The sequence below is a fragment of the Solanum pennellii genome, chromosome 8, assembly GCF_001406875.1.
Source record: "Solanum pennellii chromosome 8, SPENNV200".
Lineage (NCBI taxonomy): Eukaryota > Viridiplantae > Streptophyta > Magnoliopsida > Solanales > Solanaceae > Solanum > Solanum pennellii.
The window spans coordinates 67209132-67228199 of NC_028644.1; the positions used below are offsets into that span (position 1 = coordinate 67209132).

At 29.3% G+C, this 19068-nt stretch overlaps 1 protein-coding gene across 2 annotated transcripts; it reads left to right on the forward strand.

Annotated features, from left to right (window-relative positions):
• The first annotated feature begins 11496 nt into the window (after nucleotides 1–11496).
• On the forward strand, nucleotides 11497–18421 carry LOC107027069 (probable trehalose-phosphate phosphatase F). Of its 2 annotated transcripts, XM_015228236.2 has the most exons (14): nucleotides 11497–11582; nucleotides 11664–11729; nucleotides 15525–15609; nucleotides 15694–16170; nucleotides 16251–16391; nucleotides 16463–16534; nucleotides 16636–16761; nucleotides 16863–16919; nucleotides 17032–17133; nucleotides 17234–17311; nucleotides 17428–17497; nucleotides 17650–17720; nucleotides 17804–17896; nucleotides 17990–18421. In XM_015228236.2, exons 4-14 carry the CDS (start codon nucleotides 15880–15882, stop codon nucleotides 18047–18049), a joined length of 1161 nt encoding a protein of 386 aa, XP_015083722.1. In that variant the 5' UTR covers nucleotides 11497–11582; nucleotides 11664–11729; nucleotides 15525–15609; nucleotides 15694–15879; the 3' UTR covers nucleotides 18050–18421. The 2 variants fall into 2 exon arrangements, with proteins under 2 accessions (XP_015083722.1, XP_015083723.1); XM_015228237.2 differs by lacking the exons at nucleotides 11497–11582; nucleotides 11664–11729 and adding an exon at nucleotides 13198–15329.
• The last annotated feature ends 647 nt before the right edge of the window (nucleotides 18422–19068 follow it).

Below are 19068 nucleotides of genomic sequence, written 5' to 3' on the forward strand. Positions count from 1 at the left end.
CAGTTGACCCTCATGACACAGGATCGAGCAGAAGGGTGAGTTGAAGAGAAGGAATGAGAGGCTTTAAGATTTGCGAACTTTCTAAGAACTGAATGATAGAAGATAATGAAAACTTTTAGGTTCGATGATGGTATAGCTCAAGAAATAAAACTGTAAGTTGATTAACCTAAGAGAATAATATATGTCATGGGCTTGGACCGTAACACTCGAGTGTGAACCAATCTCTCCTCTCTCAATAAAATGTCCATGGACACAACCAATTTGTGGGGTTGTTGATTAGGCCTTTTAGTATCTAGTTGTCCTATATGAATTAAATCCTCAATGTACACTTTCAACTTTTAAACCCAATCCATGGCCCAATAATCTAAGTCCATGATTTACTATGAAAAGATTGTCCTCTCCTCAAAAGCCCATGACAAGATGACAGATTATTGAAAGGTGTTTATCGGGAATAGCATCTCTAACTTTATAAGATAGGAAGTGAAATTGCGCATACACTATATTCTTCTGCAAACTTCACTCATGAAATTTCACTGAGTATGTTGTTGTTGATATCGTGGCGTACTACAAAGTATGTAAATTAAATGTACAACATGTTGTAAACAAATATAGAACAGAAGGGCACATGGGCAAATGGTGTTTATTTATTATGAATAGAAAAAAACTTTGCCTTGTGTCAGTGAAGATCTCTTGCAGCTATATTTCCATATTAGTCCACTACGCTAAAATAATGCAAAAGGACAGTACAACACATTTTTAGAATTAATTATGTAATTTAACAAAAGGTTTATAATTAATCAATCAAACTTGTTATCCAAATGTTTAAAATTTGCTTAATTTAGCAATAAATGGAATCTTTTTCACATTCAGGTGTTCCCTAATTCTTAAAGATGCTTTATTTGTACATCCCTTTTATATTCCATGAAAATTTTCCAAGAAAAAAAGAGCAACAAGCTGGTACTATATATTTTTCTCATTTTGATATGCGTTTATTTGAGTCGAAAATCTATTGAAATTGACATCTCCAGTTCGTATATAAATTTAACTAATGAATAAATCATAGTTCATAAAGCAAAGTATCAAAATGTCTCAAGGCGCATGCAGTGATTAATCACGTCTCATTGTGCCTTTTATAAATAAATTTATATGATTACAAACTTTCGAATACCTAATTTATTAAAGATCCTAGTAACTAGTTATTCTAAAATATTAACTTTTCACGTGGGACGAATAATTTCATCAAGGAAGCATGAGTCCTTTAGCAAAATCTAAAGTAGGATATACATTTCTTCCGACATATAAACTTCTGGATCAAATTTTACGTCTAAAACATTTTGAAATCACAATATATATTAAAACTCTTATTCAAAATTGTGATTTCAAATCGCATGCTCAAACACCTGAAACAATTGTATGGTTCACCATAAAAATGAATTGAAAAAACTGAAAAAGTTTGATAACGTACCTGAAAAACGTTACGTGTAATAACAAATTTTTTAAATTCTTTTTCTGCCAAACAAAATCAGGCACAAATTAACGTGAACAATTTGCAGCATATTCAGGTCAACTTGGAATAGACAAAAACTTTAATTAGGAAATTAAATTATTTGCACATGCACGTGTTTTTCTTTTTTTGTTATTTTTAGCAGAAAGATCAGAATTAATGCTGCACAAAAATTATATTTAGTTATAATTGTTCATATTTGGTAAGTTGTTACCTTACCAAAAATGGCCCTTTGTGACTTTGAAAACGTCTTAATACTGGAAAGGTCATGTTAGAGCAACTAGTGAATTATTAAGATATTTTTTTCTGCTCCAATTCGATTAGATACATGTGAGATTTTATCTATAATTTGCTATTAATATTATACACTTATCTATAAAAATCTAAAATAATTGTAGTTTAGAGATGATCATGAACATGATTTTTTGACAGAGGAAAGAGTTTAAGACTTAGGGGCGTGAAATGTAATGGACTCGAATTATGATATATCGCAAAAAAGATTGAAGTAAATGTAAATGAGTAAATTAATAATTTAATAACGATAGATAGTGGAGAAGCCAGATTTTTTATTAAAGAGTGTCAAAATTAAACAACATAACAAATTGTCTAAAAATGAAAAAAAATGAATTGGAGTCAAACACTAGACCATTGAGAGTTTTGGCAACCCCTCAACTGACGTGTTAACTCTTTACCGTATGTCAAAAGACGTGAAATTTAATGTATATAGATATACCGTCAAAATTTAACCTATCTCATAATTTTTCAGTCTATTTACCACTTAAGATAGATTATAGTAAAATTTAATTACCCACTTTGTTAAGAATTTTTATTAATTGAAGGAAATTTAGACAAGCAAAATTAAGAGAAAAATTCATTGATGTATAATTAATTAGTTGTGCGTGGTTGTTCTGTTTGTTAGGGAACAAGAACATGTTGCACGAGAGGCTTAAACTAATTTATAATAATTGTTAGACGTCCATAATACTCGCATTATTTGTGATGAAATAATTAAGATTGATATTTTTTATTTTTAATTATAATTTTAAATTTAAAATATCATTAATGAAAAATTATTTTGAAAACATTGTAAAATTAACTCTAGAAATAATATATATAAAATTTAATTTAATTAAACTCTAATATTAATATCGAATATGAGATTACGAAAAAAAGAAAAGAAACTTATTTTAGTAGTAGTTAAAAAGGCAACAACTAATTAGCCACGATCAACCACTTGTACTGTCTATATCAATGTTTTTTAATTTACTTATTAATCATTTTATCTTTTAGTCTTAATTTTCAAGGATCAATTATGAGGCAAGTTAGTGAAAAAAAATAATTTTTAATATAATCATATTATATATTATGGATTTTTAATTTCTAAAGTAGATCCACACACTATCAAAAATTTTTTTAATAATAATTAATTAACAGTAATAAATTTAATTAATTACCCTTAATTGTATTTTTTAAAAGTAACACTCTTTATAAATATTCATAATATTTTAGTGATGTAAATCTAATGACATTTAATCATATCGATAAACTTTAGCGCTCTTTTTGCCGTAAAAATATATCACACTATTACCAATCTTTTATATCCAAACTAAAATTTTCATCAGAATGCTATGTGATAGTGTTATGATGAGTATTCTAAGTGTTAGTTAAAGCAGTAAAAGTGACTTTAAATTGAGAAAGTGAGATATTGAGAAGGACATTAAAATAATAACACTTATCTTCTTAAAAATTAAATAAATGTGACGATCAAACACCAAGAAATGACTTATTTTCTAATATATGTTTCGTGAAAGATTCTTTTATCAATTAACATAGATAAGAAATTATTTGGTAGGATATATTAGCTATAATATTATTTGATATTTAGTTAGGGTAGAATTTTGAGTTTATATATAATTAATACTTATATATCATATTTGACTATTGAGTATTATATTATAGAGGTATAATACATCTATACAATGCAAACCATGATATTACTGTACTGAGCAATGCATGGACAACGATTACATGGATAAATACATGTAAAGAATAGTCTCAAACATAACTAATTTCAATATTATATTATTAACATATTATCTTCAATATTATTTTTATATGCTTTGTTAAATGATTTTTAAGTGTGTTAATTAAAATTATCCAATAAATATTATAAAATACTCGATGAAGTGTCATGAGCGATTCTATGCATAAAAATATAAAGTCTTTGTCTTAGGCCTCCAAATTTTGGGGACCCCAAATTTTTATCAAGAATAAATTATATGTTAAAATTTTTATAGAAAAATTAATTATTTATGATAAAAAAGTACAATTTTTTAAAAATAAATTATTTTATTCACTTTTTGTGAAGTACTTTGTTAAAAATGAGAATTAACAATGAAAAATGTTACAAAAGTGAATTACAATTTTTTTTTATTTCTTATTAATTTTAGTCTCAAGCATTACTCTAAGCATATTAAAATGAGGTCATACCAAGTCACCAACTTTTTGAGTTAAATTCTATGGTTCTAATTCTCATCTTTATTTAATATTTATCAACTTATTACTTGTATCATTATGTTGACAATACATATAATAATTGTCTCACTTAAAGATGTTTTTCAATGATGAGTTGATAAAATCTTATCTAAATTTAGTCACTGAAAAAATAATATTAAGTACTAATAATTTTCATCTTAATAGTGTAATTTTTATAATAAATACGTATATGAAATATATTTATATTAGACCGCGAATTAAAATTTCGATTTAAACCCCCAATTACGTTGAGCTGACCCGTAAAGTGCAGTAGGTCAAGCAAATAAAACGTAGAAGAAGGGTAAATTTCAAGTCCATATAATTTTCTTTATGTCAACTTTTTTCTTCATAAATAATTGATGAACTTGAAAACAATAGTACCATTATTACCCTTGAAATGTTGAAAATCAAACCAACTCAACAAACAATATGTGTAGTCTGTAGACAACTAATAGAAGTCCATCTAAATAACCAAAATGCTTACTACTCACCTATTAATTGACCAATTCTGTTAGGAGTAGTTTGATATGAGTATAAGAATATAATAGTCAATTTTTGGAATAAAATGTAAGATTATTTTATCATAAATTTGATTGTTGGTATGTATTACTTATATAATAATAATAATAATAATAATAATAAATAATAATAATAATGTTAATTGCTGTTAAAATACATCTCTAGTGGCAAATTGGGAATTAAGCTATTTATTAACTAACTGCCACTAAATATCATTTTTGATGTAGTATTATTAAGCCCTATTGAATTATTTATCGCACTATTTATACCATAGGAATCTTTTAATGTGAGCGATAAGAATAAATAATCTTGAGATAAAATTTTGGTATCTTATTTAATTGCCATATTTGAAATAATTTATCCCGTCATTTATGACATAGTAATGAGATAAATTATCTCATATACATGCTATTCCTGGATAATTAATCTAAAAATTAATCATATGATAACTCATTTCTAACTAAATAACCCCTTAATGATGGAATAAATTATCTCGTATATATACTAAAATAATTTATTTCTGATCAAACAATTTCATCACTAATTGTCATGCTTAAGAGAAAAGTATTATTATATAAAATAACAGTTAATTAAGTGATTTTCTCTCAAAAGCAACATGCTATAGGCATGTAGCCCAGAAAAGTACACATTTTCACATCAACAAGAAACTAAAAGGCTTGGCTTGCAAGAACTGACTAATGAGATCATAGATAATTCATTTAATTTCTCTTTGTTCTATAAACTAGCGCTACTATACAAATATAAATATACAAAAATGCTTGCTCTCTCTATTCTCAAATACATACTTTACGCAATATATCAAAATACTGAATAATATTTATATGCTCATTCAGCTCTTCGAAAATAAAAGGATTCAAAAAAATTTAATTTAAATTAAGCTAGAATAGTAAATCTTAAGTTAAGATATATATGTATTTACTGAGTAATACCTTGGACGTGGACTTCTTTGAGATTTCATTAAATCTATTAGTAATTTGTATATCTTGTTTGAATAGATAACTAAATTTTATAGTTTTCTTAAGAGAAATAAAAAAAAATTGTATTATCATACCAAATCCTTTTGTCTTTTATTGTATTATCTTAAATTTTGCAATAAAAAAAATTTCGCGAGCGAATATTTACTCTTTCAATTACTATTTCATTTGTAGGGTTAACTCGTGACTTCTCAGATATCAGATACATGAATTAATCTGTGGTTCGTTCCGCCATCCCGACCAGCGAATCATTAAAATTCCTTTTTCAATAGAATCTTTTGCATTCACAAGTTTTATTGAGACGCAATTTATCGAGACATTTTGAATGTAGTTGTATTCACCAAATTTTAAAAAAATTATAATTTAAAAAAATAATAGAAATAAAGTAACATTTTTTAAAAAATAGACTATAAGGAAAATAAATATATATATAGAGATATGTATCACCGCCTCAACGCCGACAAAGGGAGTATAGTTATCTCTTCCGTAGCGCCGTCGCGGGAAACGGCGATCTGTTTCGCCGACAACCACCGCATAAGCAGTGAGTCAGCACACGACGGGATGGTGTCACTGCCACGTCACTAACTTAAATGGGGTCCACTAAGTTTGGGTTAGTCCACGTCAATCAATTAAAATGAGTTTATTTTGTCCTACACACACATGACAACGTTTTATAATTAAATTATTAGATCTAGCATCTCAAACATCTATACTTAAATCTAGCATCTCAAACATCTATAATTAAATTATTAGATATTGACAATTAAATAACTTATAATTTTGAATATTCACAAAGAGATGAAGATTTCGAATAATTCAATTATATAATAATAGGTATCATAGATCTATTTATTTTTCTTCAAGTCCAAATGCGCGTCAAGCAAATTAATTACAACCATGTTGAGCTCGTGGCCAATCTTTTTTCTTTTTTCTAAATATTTCAAGATTTCGAGCTGGATTGGTGGTTGGCAAGTACTATTTTATGACAAACATGGAAAATACATGTTAACAAGTTGTTTAATTTAACATCAAAATATAAATATATATGTTCTTAGTATATTTTCGGTTGTAGCTTGCAAGTCACAATCACATATAAGTACACTAATTAGTCATATAAAAAAGAACAAATAATTAAATTAAAAAGTTGGTGTCTTTTTAACTACCAAAACGTCAAACTCACTACTATAAGAAAATATATAATAATTAAAGAAAAATAAGATTCAGAATGCGAAATTTAGAAATAAATTTAGGTAGGAATAAGCATTATTATGGTATCTGTTAAACTTTCGTTGGTATGCTATTTACGTTAAATAATTGGTTGGTAGGCTACTGTTAAAACTTTAATATAACAAATACCAAACTATTCGTACTGTAAAAGAGTCACATCACCACAAAGTGACAATCTTCTCAAATAAATATTATTAATAATTGAAAGGAAATGAATATAACTTTGGGAAAAAAAACTGAAATTCTTTTTAATAGATTCACGGCCATAAAGTAAAGATAAAAAAATCACGTATGAAAATGAAAGGCCGTAAACACAATACTGTAGAAGAAAATCGTAATAAAAACATGTAATATGATAACCAGAGAAAGAAAAACTAACATATACTAATGAAATTTGAAAGCATGATAGCATGTGAATAATGATAACAATCATGATAAGACAGTTCGACTAGATATCATTTTATCCTATTTAGAGTCAATATGTCTTCGATAATTACATTACAATTATATCATATCTTGTCTAATCACGTCACCTAAATACTTTTTTGACCTACTCTTACATGTATAATCGTCAATCTCTCACGCCTGATCACTAATGAACGGAATCACACTAACACATGGCTACAATTTTGTAATGCACATAGCTTAGGCTTGCAAAATATTTGTGAGTCGAGAAGTCAATAAAAGTAATTTGAACGATTACACAAGTGGTGGAAAAATTAATAAAAGTTGTGTTGCTTAGTGCCCTAAAGAGGTGGTACAAGAACCAATCAATTAAACAAAATTTAATATAATACAACAACAGAAAAGTTTGCAACTATTCAAAATCATGTGTGAAGCTTTTAATTAGTCGTAAGTTGCTGTAAGGTTCCCAGTTTTCATACCTAAACCTCCTTTCTAATTCTAATTATTATTATTATTATTACGTAACTAATTAAAGTACTAATACTATATATATTATATTGTGGGGACCCCTCTAAACTTAATGAATTGGCAATTTAGGTTTTGGCCACCATTTTGGAAACTGGCAAGCCATACTNAATATGCTACAAATTAGTTAAGTTACTAATGCCAATTTTCAAACATAGTTGAAAAAGTCATTTATGAGAATATTGAGGGGGAAAAAATGTATTGTACTATTTTGGGGTTTGGATATATAGTCTACGTTTTCATATTTTAGAACCTATTAAGGGTTGAATTTTAGCTTGTGTGGATTCCAATCAAACAAAAGTGGTGGTCTGATTAATCTTATATGTATCTTATCATGCGTGTTTGTAGAAATAGTTTGTATTATTTTATGATATAATAAAAAAATGTATTGTACTATTTTGGGGTTTGGATATATAGTCTACGTTTTCACATTTTAGAACCTATTAAGGGTTGAATTTTAGCTTGTGTGGATTCCAATCAAACAAAAGTGGTGGTCTGATTAATCTTATATGTATCTTATCATGCTGTTTGTAGAAATAGTTTGTATTATTTTATGATATAATGAAAAAATGTAATAATAAATTGACAATATTATTATTGACCTTAATAAATAACTAGTGACCGATATCTAATCACACTAAATGGTATTAGTTATGTAAGTAACATTATTGTTTGCTTATAAACTTAGGAATTAAGTAATGTTTTTGTAGTTGGAAATATTTGTTGAAAAGTGAATTTAATACGCGATGAGTAACTGAAATTGATGGAACCAAAACTTCATAAAATTAAATAATAATGATAGCCCTCGTTTGTAACGTTTTTGACTTTTGCATGGAAAAGGTAAAAGAAGAAACGGCGTTAGAAACGGAGCCGGTATTGCTCCCCGCAACTCATGCATTCGCCGTTAAAAACAACCTTCTTTCTGATCATAGAAGATTCCACGTCATTTTCGGTAAACTCGCTCCTCTTTATGGTCCCAATATCCACCTTTTTTACACTGTATTCGTTTATAAGGTAAACAAGTATTATTTGATATTTTTAAGCGTGGCTTGATAATATTAAAAAAATATGTATTTTAGGTCTCAAATTTAAGAGATCTTATTTTTAATAATAATAGGTTATAAGTTATTATACATTAACAAATATTGAATATTATTTGTAGAAAAAATAATTTTTTTTGAAAAATTAATGAATTATTTAAAAAAATTTGACATATTTAAAATATTATATCTCATTAAATATTTTCAAATAAGAATAGTTATATAATCAATTTAAACTAGAAGAAATCAGTTATTTAAGAGTCATCAACAATTTAAATTTTACTTTAGATCACTAATATATTTAAGTCGCTCCTAAATATTCTAATTAAGAAAGTATATGTTTTAGATATTTGAATGAAGTAAAAGAAAAAAAAAAGATAATTTCAAATATAATTTTTTTAAAAAACTACAACCACAAAATCAGAAATAGGTAGACGACGGACTAGTTACTACCAACATATAAATTTAAATTAATCAATGCTAAAAAAATCATTAGCAACTTGGAAATATATTATTATATAAACACAAATACACTAAAAAGAGATTTGGATTTGGAAGACACGTGACAATCACACGTGTAAAGTAGCATACATTTTTTAAAAAAAAAATTATAATTTTTTGATGTTTTTTTTTTGGTTGCTAATCAAGACAAAATATGGGAAAAGAATATCGATTACTATTTATGAAAAGTAGTGAAATCTCTCAAAGCGCCACATCATCAAACACCACGTGTCAGTCGTGCAGTGTTGGGCTGCCACGTGTCGTTGACAAGTGTCCACGTGGCACTGCGTCTCATTTGGCCATTCGCGTGCAAGCTGTTGTTGTGATCGTATGTCGACGTATTTGCATATGTATTAAAATTGTTTTCACTTTTTTTAAAAATATATTCATTTACTTAACTATTTTTTTTAAAAAAAATATTTTATTTTATTAGAAAATTTTCTAAATGTATTAAAATGTGAAAAATTCATTAGAGCTACGAGATTTGAAACTAGGAGAGGATATTTGAATCAAAATCTAACAAATTTCTATTGATATGTATTTTTTGTATTCAAAACATAATATAAGTTCCGGAAGTTAACCCTAGATAATATAGATCATTATTCTTAGAATGTATAGTCGGCAATTATTAAATCGGCTTAATGAAGTTTATATATTAAATGATCTTATTAAACTAAAAATTAAATATGAGTTCAAGAACTCAATCAGCCTCATTCACTATATTTACACGGTAATTTTGAAATTCAACAAACATTAAGCTAGATATTCATGACGCAGTCCTTTAACAAATAATTGTATTGTATTTCTCGATGATAGAAATTAAATATGAATTAACAAAGATCAACCTAGATATTGATAACTCTACCTTTTAACGAACAACTCTATTTGTATGTCTTAATAATAAAAGTGAGAAAAAAAGTAACCAAAAACAAAACTACATATTCATGAATAAATCCTCTAACGAATAATTATATTTGAATCTTTCTACAATAAAAGTCTAACAAAAATTAATAAGAAATCTAGCTAGATTATTCATAATCCTCTATAATGAACAACTGTATTTATATCTCTTAGTGATACAAGTCAAAACATTTTTAATAAACCCTCAAAGTAGATGTTCATGACTCAACCCTCTCACAAGCAACTATATGTTATATCTCTTGATGATAATAAAAGTCAAATAACAACTAAAAAATAATCAAGATAGTTATTCATAGCCCAACCCTCTAGAGAACGTCTATATTTGTAATTCTCGATGACAAAAGTAAACAACAATATTTAAGAAAAAATAATTAAGTTAGAATTCATGATTTCACCCTCTAACGAAATTATATATTTATATCTCTGGACGAAGAACTCAAATAAAAATCCACAAATTATCAAATTAGATATTCATGATTACATTTTCTAATTATATCTCTCTACAAAAAGCTCAAAGAAAAAATCAAACTACATATTAATGGTTACACCCTTTAACAAACATTTATATTTGTATCTATAAGAGTCAAATAAAGTTTAACAAAAAAAATAAATTAAAAATTCATGACTCAACGTCTCAACCCTTTAACGAGTAACTATATTTATATTTTTCGACTACAAAATCTAATTTATTTAACTTTTAGCAATTAACAAAAAATTAAACTACATATTCTTAACTTAACTCACTAGCATATATATATATATATATATATATATATATATTCTTGTATCCCGACTATAACATCAAACAAAAAATAAATAATTTAATTACATAATTTAACTTTTTAACGATTAATTATATTTATATTTTACTTCCTCATTTTAATCATTCAACTAACAACTACATTCATTGTATATAGACTTTAAACCACAACAAAATCAAATCATTTTTTTAACTTAAAAAAAGGATCAACTCATCAAATCATATTTTTAAGAGAAATAAGGGGATTTTTCGGTATCTCCTTATTCTTATCTTTTACTCCGACAATTTTCTCACCCATGTTTTACCTTTATAACTTGCTAATTCATCGTATTATTTTACAAAGATCTAATACTAAATATTAGTTGATCCGATATTAATGTATTATCAGTAAAATTTAGATAAAAAAGTTACTTTATCTACTCCTAATTATGCTACTAAAGAAAAAGGTTTTCTTGTTTGGCACGTCTTTTTTGGGTTTATCAAATTCAAAACTCTATATATACTTAGGTTTCTTCACCTTAATTGTCCTTCTTCTTTCTTTTTTTTCCCTTTCATTTCTTTTATTTTCTCTCTCTCTCTCTATTTTATTTTCTTAGGGTTTTTCTCTTTTAATTTTCTCTCCACTTCATGCTGCCGTTTCTTTTTTAAAGGTAGAATCTTTTTCCCTTTATTTTTCTCTTCTTTCTTTATTTATTTTTCGAATCTGATGTGAATTTAACTCTTTTTTTTAGGCATTTGAGAATTGGATTTTCAAGATTGATTCTTTCTGATTCAAAGGGGCATGATATAATTAACAGGTACTTTTGGGGTTTATTTTCTTGATTCAAGATTACATTTTTAACTTGTGGGGTTTATTTTCTTGATTCAAGATTACATTTTTTTAGTTCATCATGTAATGCTGTTTAAATTTTATATATTTTTAGTACTTTTCATGGGTGCCCTGTTTTATTCTATGTATTTTTTCCATAGTTGGGCATGCAAAAGGTGAAAACTTTAGCCATTTTTTGTTGTGGGTTTTTTGCTAAAGAAACAAAAAACTGATTTTTTAACCTTTTTTGTGTAAAATTTTCTTTTGGCCATGAAAGGTGTTTCATTTCTGGCCTTTCTGCAGAGTTCTATCCTTTTACCCTTTTTCTTAATGAGTAATTTGATTCGTTGCACTCGAGCCGAGTTTCTTGCGTGAATTTCACTGAATATGTTATTGTTTGTTTGAGTGATTTGTTTATGAGTTATGTACAATTATAAATTTAGTTGTTTGCTTTTATGGATTATTAATAATGGATTTGACAGCACCAAATAGTGAAGGTGGTGTACTTAATTTAGGTTTTTTGTCGTGTAATTTAAATTATTTTATTTTTTGTCGGTTGCTGTATGATTTTGAAATATTGATTATGCGTCATTATCAGTTTTTTCGTGGTTTACCCGCGGAAAATGGAACTAAGCAGTAATTAAGCATAACATGTTTTCAATAAGTCAGCTTATGATTCTTTAGTTATTAATTAATTCACAGCCTCGTTTGAATTACTAACTGGTCACTGCCTTTTACTGACATTTTTTTTTCTTGTTTTTGATTCAAGTGAATATTGCTTTTTGAGGTCCTTAACTCCTCCTCCTCCGTCTCGATTTACGCAACACTTTTTGGTAATCGAGTGTTAATTCGACTAAAATTCGAAGCTAAATTAGATTAGATCAACTAAATATATAAAATTAAAATTTAGATATTCATAGACTAACCAAGAAGTCGTAAAAGTTAAAATTTTTAATTTTGCTATGTTCATATGATTAAATGATATGCTTATTTTAGAATCTCAAAAAAGGAAAGTGTTAACTACATAAATTGAGACGGAGGTTGGTATTATTTCCTTATTTTATATATAATTTTATTGCCTTGTGAGGTCAAACTTGCTCTCTGATCTTAAGTTTATATAGTGTACTTGGAGTTATCAAGTTCTGATCAAGAATTGGCTTAAATATGTGTTAACAAAGGTTTAATTAAGTTCAATAAGCTCATTAGTATTGAAGTTTTTTTTTTTTTGAACTATAATGGTGGGGTTAAAGTAGGTTGTCTTGACATGTAGGTTGGGAAGTCATATCATTTCAAGTACAAAAATGGCATTACTTGAATCAATAGTAATGTTTTTTCCTTTTATTCATTTAATTTTGGTTTGGCTTTCAGATCTGAGATTTTAGTTGGAAAAAGTAAAAAATCATGTAGGGTAAGTTGAGATGTCAAGTCTTTCAGCTTGACATTGATTACTTTTGAAATGTACTGTTGCTGATAAAAAAGGCTTTTGTTCTTTTCTGCTATGATGGAAACCAAAAAACAAAAGTTTGGTGGTATTCCATAAACTATTCACCGATTTCATCGCCTTTGTATCTCTCCTTAGAAGTATTTACCTCTTCAACGACACTAGAAAAGTTAGAATTAAAGAGTTATGGAAATTGGAACGGAAGTAGTACTAGTATATCAAAATTGGGTTATGAAACTATGACCATAAGCAAAATTTTGAACCCCCCTTACTATTGTACTAGATTGTTGTTTATGTTGAGGCAGTTTAACAGCTTATACATAGCGGAAAAAATCGTTTTTGCTTTATTTGCACTGTACAATTTTATGGTGAAGGGGATTTAATTGATGAGAAACGACTTAAAGCTTAGTGATGTCTTCATAATTAAACCTGACCATTGTATTGTTTCTTGGTGGGGTTCCAAATATAGTCAGTGTGACAAGATCTGATCTTCTTGATGCGTTTTCTGTATATCTTAGCATTTATTTTGAACTGAATTGTGACAGGGAAGTTAAAAAAATCCATCTTCTAGCTGTTGGGAAAGAGTGAATTAATTACTTTTGTAGTTTTCATTCGGTCGCTTTCCATGAGGTACAATAGGAAAGATGGAAATTTTTGTTTGTTCTGTATGTGAGCTGTAAGCTTAAAAAGTTTAGTGCACCTGGTCCTCTTTCGTATTAACCTTAACTTAGGTTGAAACTAGGAAATGAGATCACTTGCCCTCTTACAATTTGAATGGAACAAAATGACTTTTTGAAATTTCTTACGTGTAAACATGAAGATAGCCTGTAGAGAAGACATAATAATAATAAATTATGGAAGGCAAGGAAATCATTTCTCCCTGGTGAAGCAGGTAGGTCCTTTAGTAAGTACACTATCAAATAACAAATGCGGTGGCCGATATGGGAATTTAAAGTTAGCAGATTGAGATTTCCACTTTGCTTACTATGTAAACTTAATAATCAAGAAGACAAATTCTAACAATTTTCTACTACACGTGTACTTTTGTAACTACACTTGAACATTTTCAACTAGACGCGTATATTTTCAACTATACCGCTACATTTTTATGAGGTAAAGTTACCCACACTGACTTGTCCCTAGATATCCGTCTCTGGCTAAATGAATGTGAGGATAAGTTGGTGTAGGTGCACAGTTTGTTTTTTAACTCATGAAAATGTCCATGTATGGTTGAAAATGTACACGTGTAATTGAATAATGTACATGTGTACATTTTCATGAGTTTAGCATACCTGCTCATCTTCCATATTTACGTTAACTTAGGCTGAAATGAGGAAATGAGATTTCTTGCTCTCTTCAATTTGATTAGAAGAAAATGACCTTTTCATATTTCGTACGTGTAATAGTAAAGATCTCTGATAAAAGGACATAAGATTAGTTTTTGTTGGTGAAGGGGCTAGAAAACCATTTCTCCCAACTGAAACAGTAGGCCCTTTAATTTGTACTCCTACAACCTTCCAAGAGGAAAATATGGATTTTGATTTTGTACTATAAATGTGGGTATGGGATTTTAAAGTTGATAGATATAGATTACCACTTTTCCCAATATACAAACTTATTAATTAAAAAGACAAATTTGATAATTTTCAACTGCACGTATACTTCTTCAACTATACGTGTACATTTTCATGAGTTGAAGATAACTGTGCATCCATACCGACTTATTCCCTCATATTCATCTTTGGCAAAATGGATACCTTCCTGTTCACAGTGGTTTTCACTGCTTTTTTACAAAGCAATGTCGAGATTGAAAATGTACACACATAGTTGAAAATGTACACGTGTAGATGAAAAATGGACACGTGTTCATTTTTCATCAGTTGAAAACAACTGTGCACTCAGCCACCCACACCGAATTATCCCCACATATTCGTCTCTAGCTAAATGGATACCTTTCTGTTCACGGTTGTTTTCACTGTTTTCTTCCAAAAGCATTGTCGAGATTAAGATACTTGGAGATTATCTTCAAAGATTAGTCCTGGTTGATTTTGGTTTCTGCAAAAAAGAAAACAGCTTAATCTTTATGTAGAACAGCTATTTTCCCAACATTTTAGCATGAAATGGATTATTATACAAGAGCAGAATAAGGTGTTACTTCAGTTTTGGAGTGTTCTGTTTCTTCAAATAAAAATGCATTTAGTAAAGATTCAAGTTTCTATTTTTTGCCTTTTTCCCTGTTAACATGAAATGATTCCATTTTTTTTCCTTGCTCTGTAATGGTGATAATTTTTATAAGAGGTCGTATAATGTTTGTTCAGACACATAGCTAACTTGTTTTTCCAGGTAGGAAGACACGGTAGACTCAGCTAATTTTTGAGCCAAAATGTCTTGTTTCTTAGTGTAAATGCAGTGTGGTTCAGGAGATGAGGTACTGCTCAATGAAATTCTGTCCGTCTAATATCAGACAACTAATTTCAGAATCAAATTGCTTGACATTTTGCGATTTCTACAGATTGCAGGAAGCCCGTACTTAATGGAATCCATTCCTAGTAGTAGTGATAAGAAAACTTTGAAGAGGTGGTTTTTCATTGATAAAAGGGTTGGTTAAAAATTCGCTACTCCCAAACATCCACTATAAAGTATCAACTGCATACCTATCAATTGCATAGTCAAACTCTGCCGAATCCATAGTGTTGCAATGGACTTGAATTCGGCACAAGCTTCTCCAGTTCTTACTGATCCTTCACCGTTGAACAAGTCCAGATTGGGAATCCATTCTAGTTTATTTCCTTATTCACAATCTGGGCCTTCATTCTCCACTAGTGTGCTATCAATTCCTAGAAAAAAGCCAGCGAAGCTTGATGATGTTCGATCCAATGGTTGGCTTGACGCTATGAAGTCGTCTTCACCTCCTAGGAAGAAGATTCTGAAGGATGTAAACATTGATGTTTCTTCTGATGATGCTGATGTTACATACCTTTCTTGGATGGTGCGTTAAAACTTTTACCAAATGCACATTTGGCCTATTTATTTCTGTTTTCACCAAAGCTTCGTATTTCCTTTTTCCAGATAAAGTATCCATCAGCTCTCAACTGCTTTCAGCAAATTATGAGGCAAGCAAGGAATAAACAGATAGTGATTTTCTTAGATTATGATGGAACTCTTTCTCCTATCGTTGATGACCCTGACCGTGCTTTTATGTCCAATGAGGTACATCGAACTTTCATAAGCGGATACAATGCTTATCTGTAGATGTTCACATAAAAATATATGTTGTGCAGATGCGTTCTGTTGTCAGTAATGTTGCAAAGTATTTCCCAACAGCAATCATCAGTGGGAGAAGACGTGATAAGGTGACTTTTAGCTTAATGAGTACTAATTCAAGTTGTTATCCATGTACATTTTAGATCTCTCTCTTCATTTGCAGAAGTGACTTATGTTCTTATTGTTACAGGTTTATGAGCTGGTAGGTCTAACGGAACTCTATTATGCCGGTAGCCATGGTATGGACATCATGTTGCCAATCAAGAATACGTTGTCTGCTAACAATTCAAATTGTATTAAAGATACTGACCAGCAGGTATTACCTGCTTTATGAGATTCTCCTTTCATTATTTGTAAACGTTGTATCTTGGTCATCTTCTTATAACTATTTCTGTCCACCTTTTTTTTTGTGAGCAGGGCAAGGAAGTCAATCTGTTCCAGCCTGCGCGTAAATTTTTATCAATGATTGATGAGGTGCTTTAGAAGTTCTCTCTAAAAGCGTTTTAAACCAGTAGATGAATTCTTGTTTTGGCTTAGGAAAGGTTAAGATATTTTGAAGATGTTAACTTGCTTGACTACGTTGCAGGTTTTTAAAACCCTTGTCGAAAAAACTAAAGACATTAAGGGTGCAAAAGTTGAGCACCATAAGTTTTGTGCCTCTGTACATTACCGTAATGTAGATGAGAATGTGAGTGCCAGCTTTATCTGCTGTTGTTCTATATTGAATGCTGAAGGTTGCCTTTGTTAAAAACAGAACAAATATTTAATGATCTTCATTTTGATCGCAGAATTGGTCTCTCATTGCACAATATGTCCATGATGTCTTGAAAGACTACCCTCGGCTACGGCTAACTCATGGGCGAAAGGTAACTAACTTGGTGTCACTACTGAAGTCTCTCCGTCTCAAATCTTTGTGATTGCAACATTATGTTGATGATTAAATCGACGCTATAACACCTTATGTTTTTTCTTTCTTGAATAGGTTTTAGAGGTCCGTCCTGATATTGACTGGGACAAAGGAAAAGCAGTTGAATTTCTGCTGGAATCACTAGGTATGTAGCTCCTTTCCTCTCATCCCTCACCGAATTCCTAAGGGACTAAAGTAAATAGCTGCAGTGAACATAGAATTAGCAAAGGCAGGGTTGTCGAACTGTCCTTTTCAGATTTGTGCATTTGTTAAGAAAATTCATACGGAACGATGCAGGTTTTAGTAACCCCAGAGACGTGCTCCCAATATATATTGGAGATGATAGAACAGACGAAGATGCATTCAAGGTGAGCATGCATCTGTATCCGATAACGAAGAAACTGCTTTCTGTTTGTTATCATAATTTGCTGACTACATTTTCTTTCCCCAGGTATTGAGGGGGAAATATAAAGGATATGGAATTCTTGTTTCAACTACCCCAAAAGAGAGCAATGCATCCTTTTCTCTCAAGGATACTTCACAGGTCTGGCCAACTTTTCGTTTACGGATGTTAAAAAACGTCTTTTCTCTCTGATAAATCGTATAATCCAAAGTCATGAAACTCGAATATATGCAGGTGAAAAATTTCTTGGAATGTCTTGCGAAAACGATGGAAGTTGAAGATGATGATATATAAAAAAGCATGAGGAGAGCTACATGGAAATTTCCATAGTGTTAGGTTTATAGAAAATGGGTACTAGGTTTCAAGATTATTTTTTTATATATATGAATAAGCCAAAAGTCATCTCTCAATCTTTGTTTACTGTTTTGTTGAAGGTTCAAATTTTGCAAAGCTCCATTCTTTTGTTACTTTGGTTTTATGTTCTTTAGTTTTTATCCTATTTTGGTAATGTAAGGTCTTCAAAGGATGACCTCCTTTTCTCTTGAGTTGGTAGTAGTAATAGGTTGCCCATTATTCTTACAAATATGTATTTCTCATGAACACATTTTGTTATTTTGTAATATTTTCTTGGTGATTTTTAGTGTGAATTTGCATTGACAAAGTGAACTCATCTCCTCTTCTTCAAGTATATTTCTATGCAATTTTCATGTCCGGTCGGTCAATATTTTTCAACTTGAATAAGTTTTTATAAATGAGGAAAATAACTTTTCAATTATATGGGAAACAAGTTTCATATTTGAACATACATAATCTTTCCCTCAGCTGACATCCTCTATCCTTCTTCGGTTCTCATAATATTTGTCTATATTATAAATATTCTTAGGACAATTTCTTTTTGTCATATCGAACACACCCTTGATTAAGTGTTGGACTGTTTTTTCAGTACTGATCCAGGCCCATTCACATCAATTGGTTTACTTTGTATCAGAGTTGTATATCTGCTCCTTTAGTGAAATTACGGTAAGTATTTATTAAAATACAATTAGCTAGGCGGAGAATGCGAGGAAAAACATCACTATCATCGTTATACTTGTGTGATAGTCTATACTATATTATCCTTTCGATGTTCACTATATATTCCTACAATATTTCGATTAATTTTTTTAAAAAAAAAATCTGAATAATTTAATTTAATGTTAAGTAAGATTCATGTTTGGAAAATACTTCTTATTATATATTTTTCATAAACTCGAATTTGAGGTAATTTATTTAGGGAATTATATGTGCTTTAATTGCAACATTTGTTTGCAAAT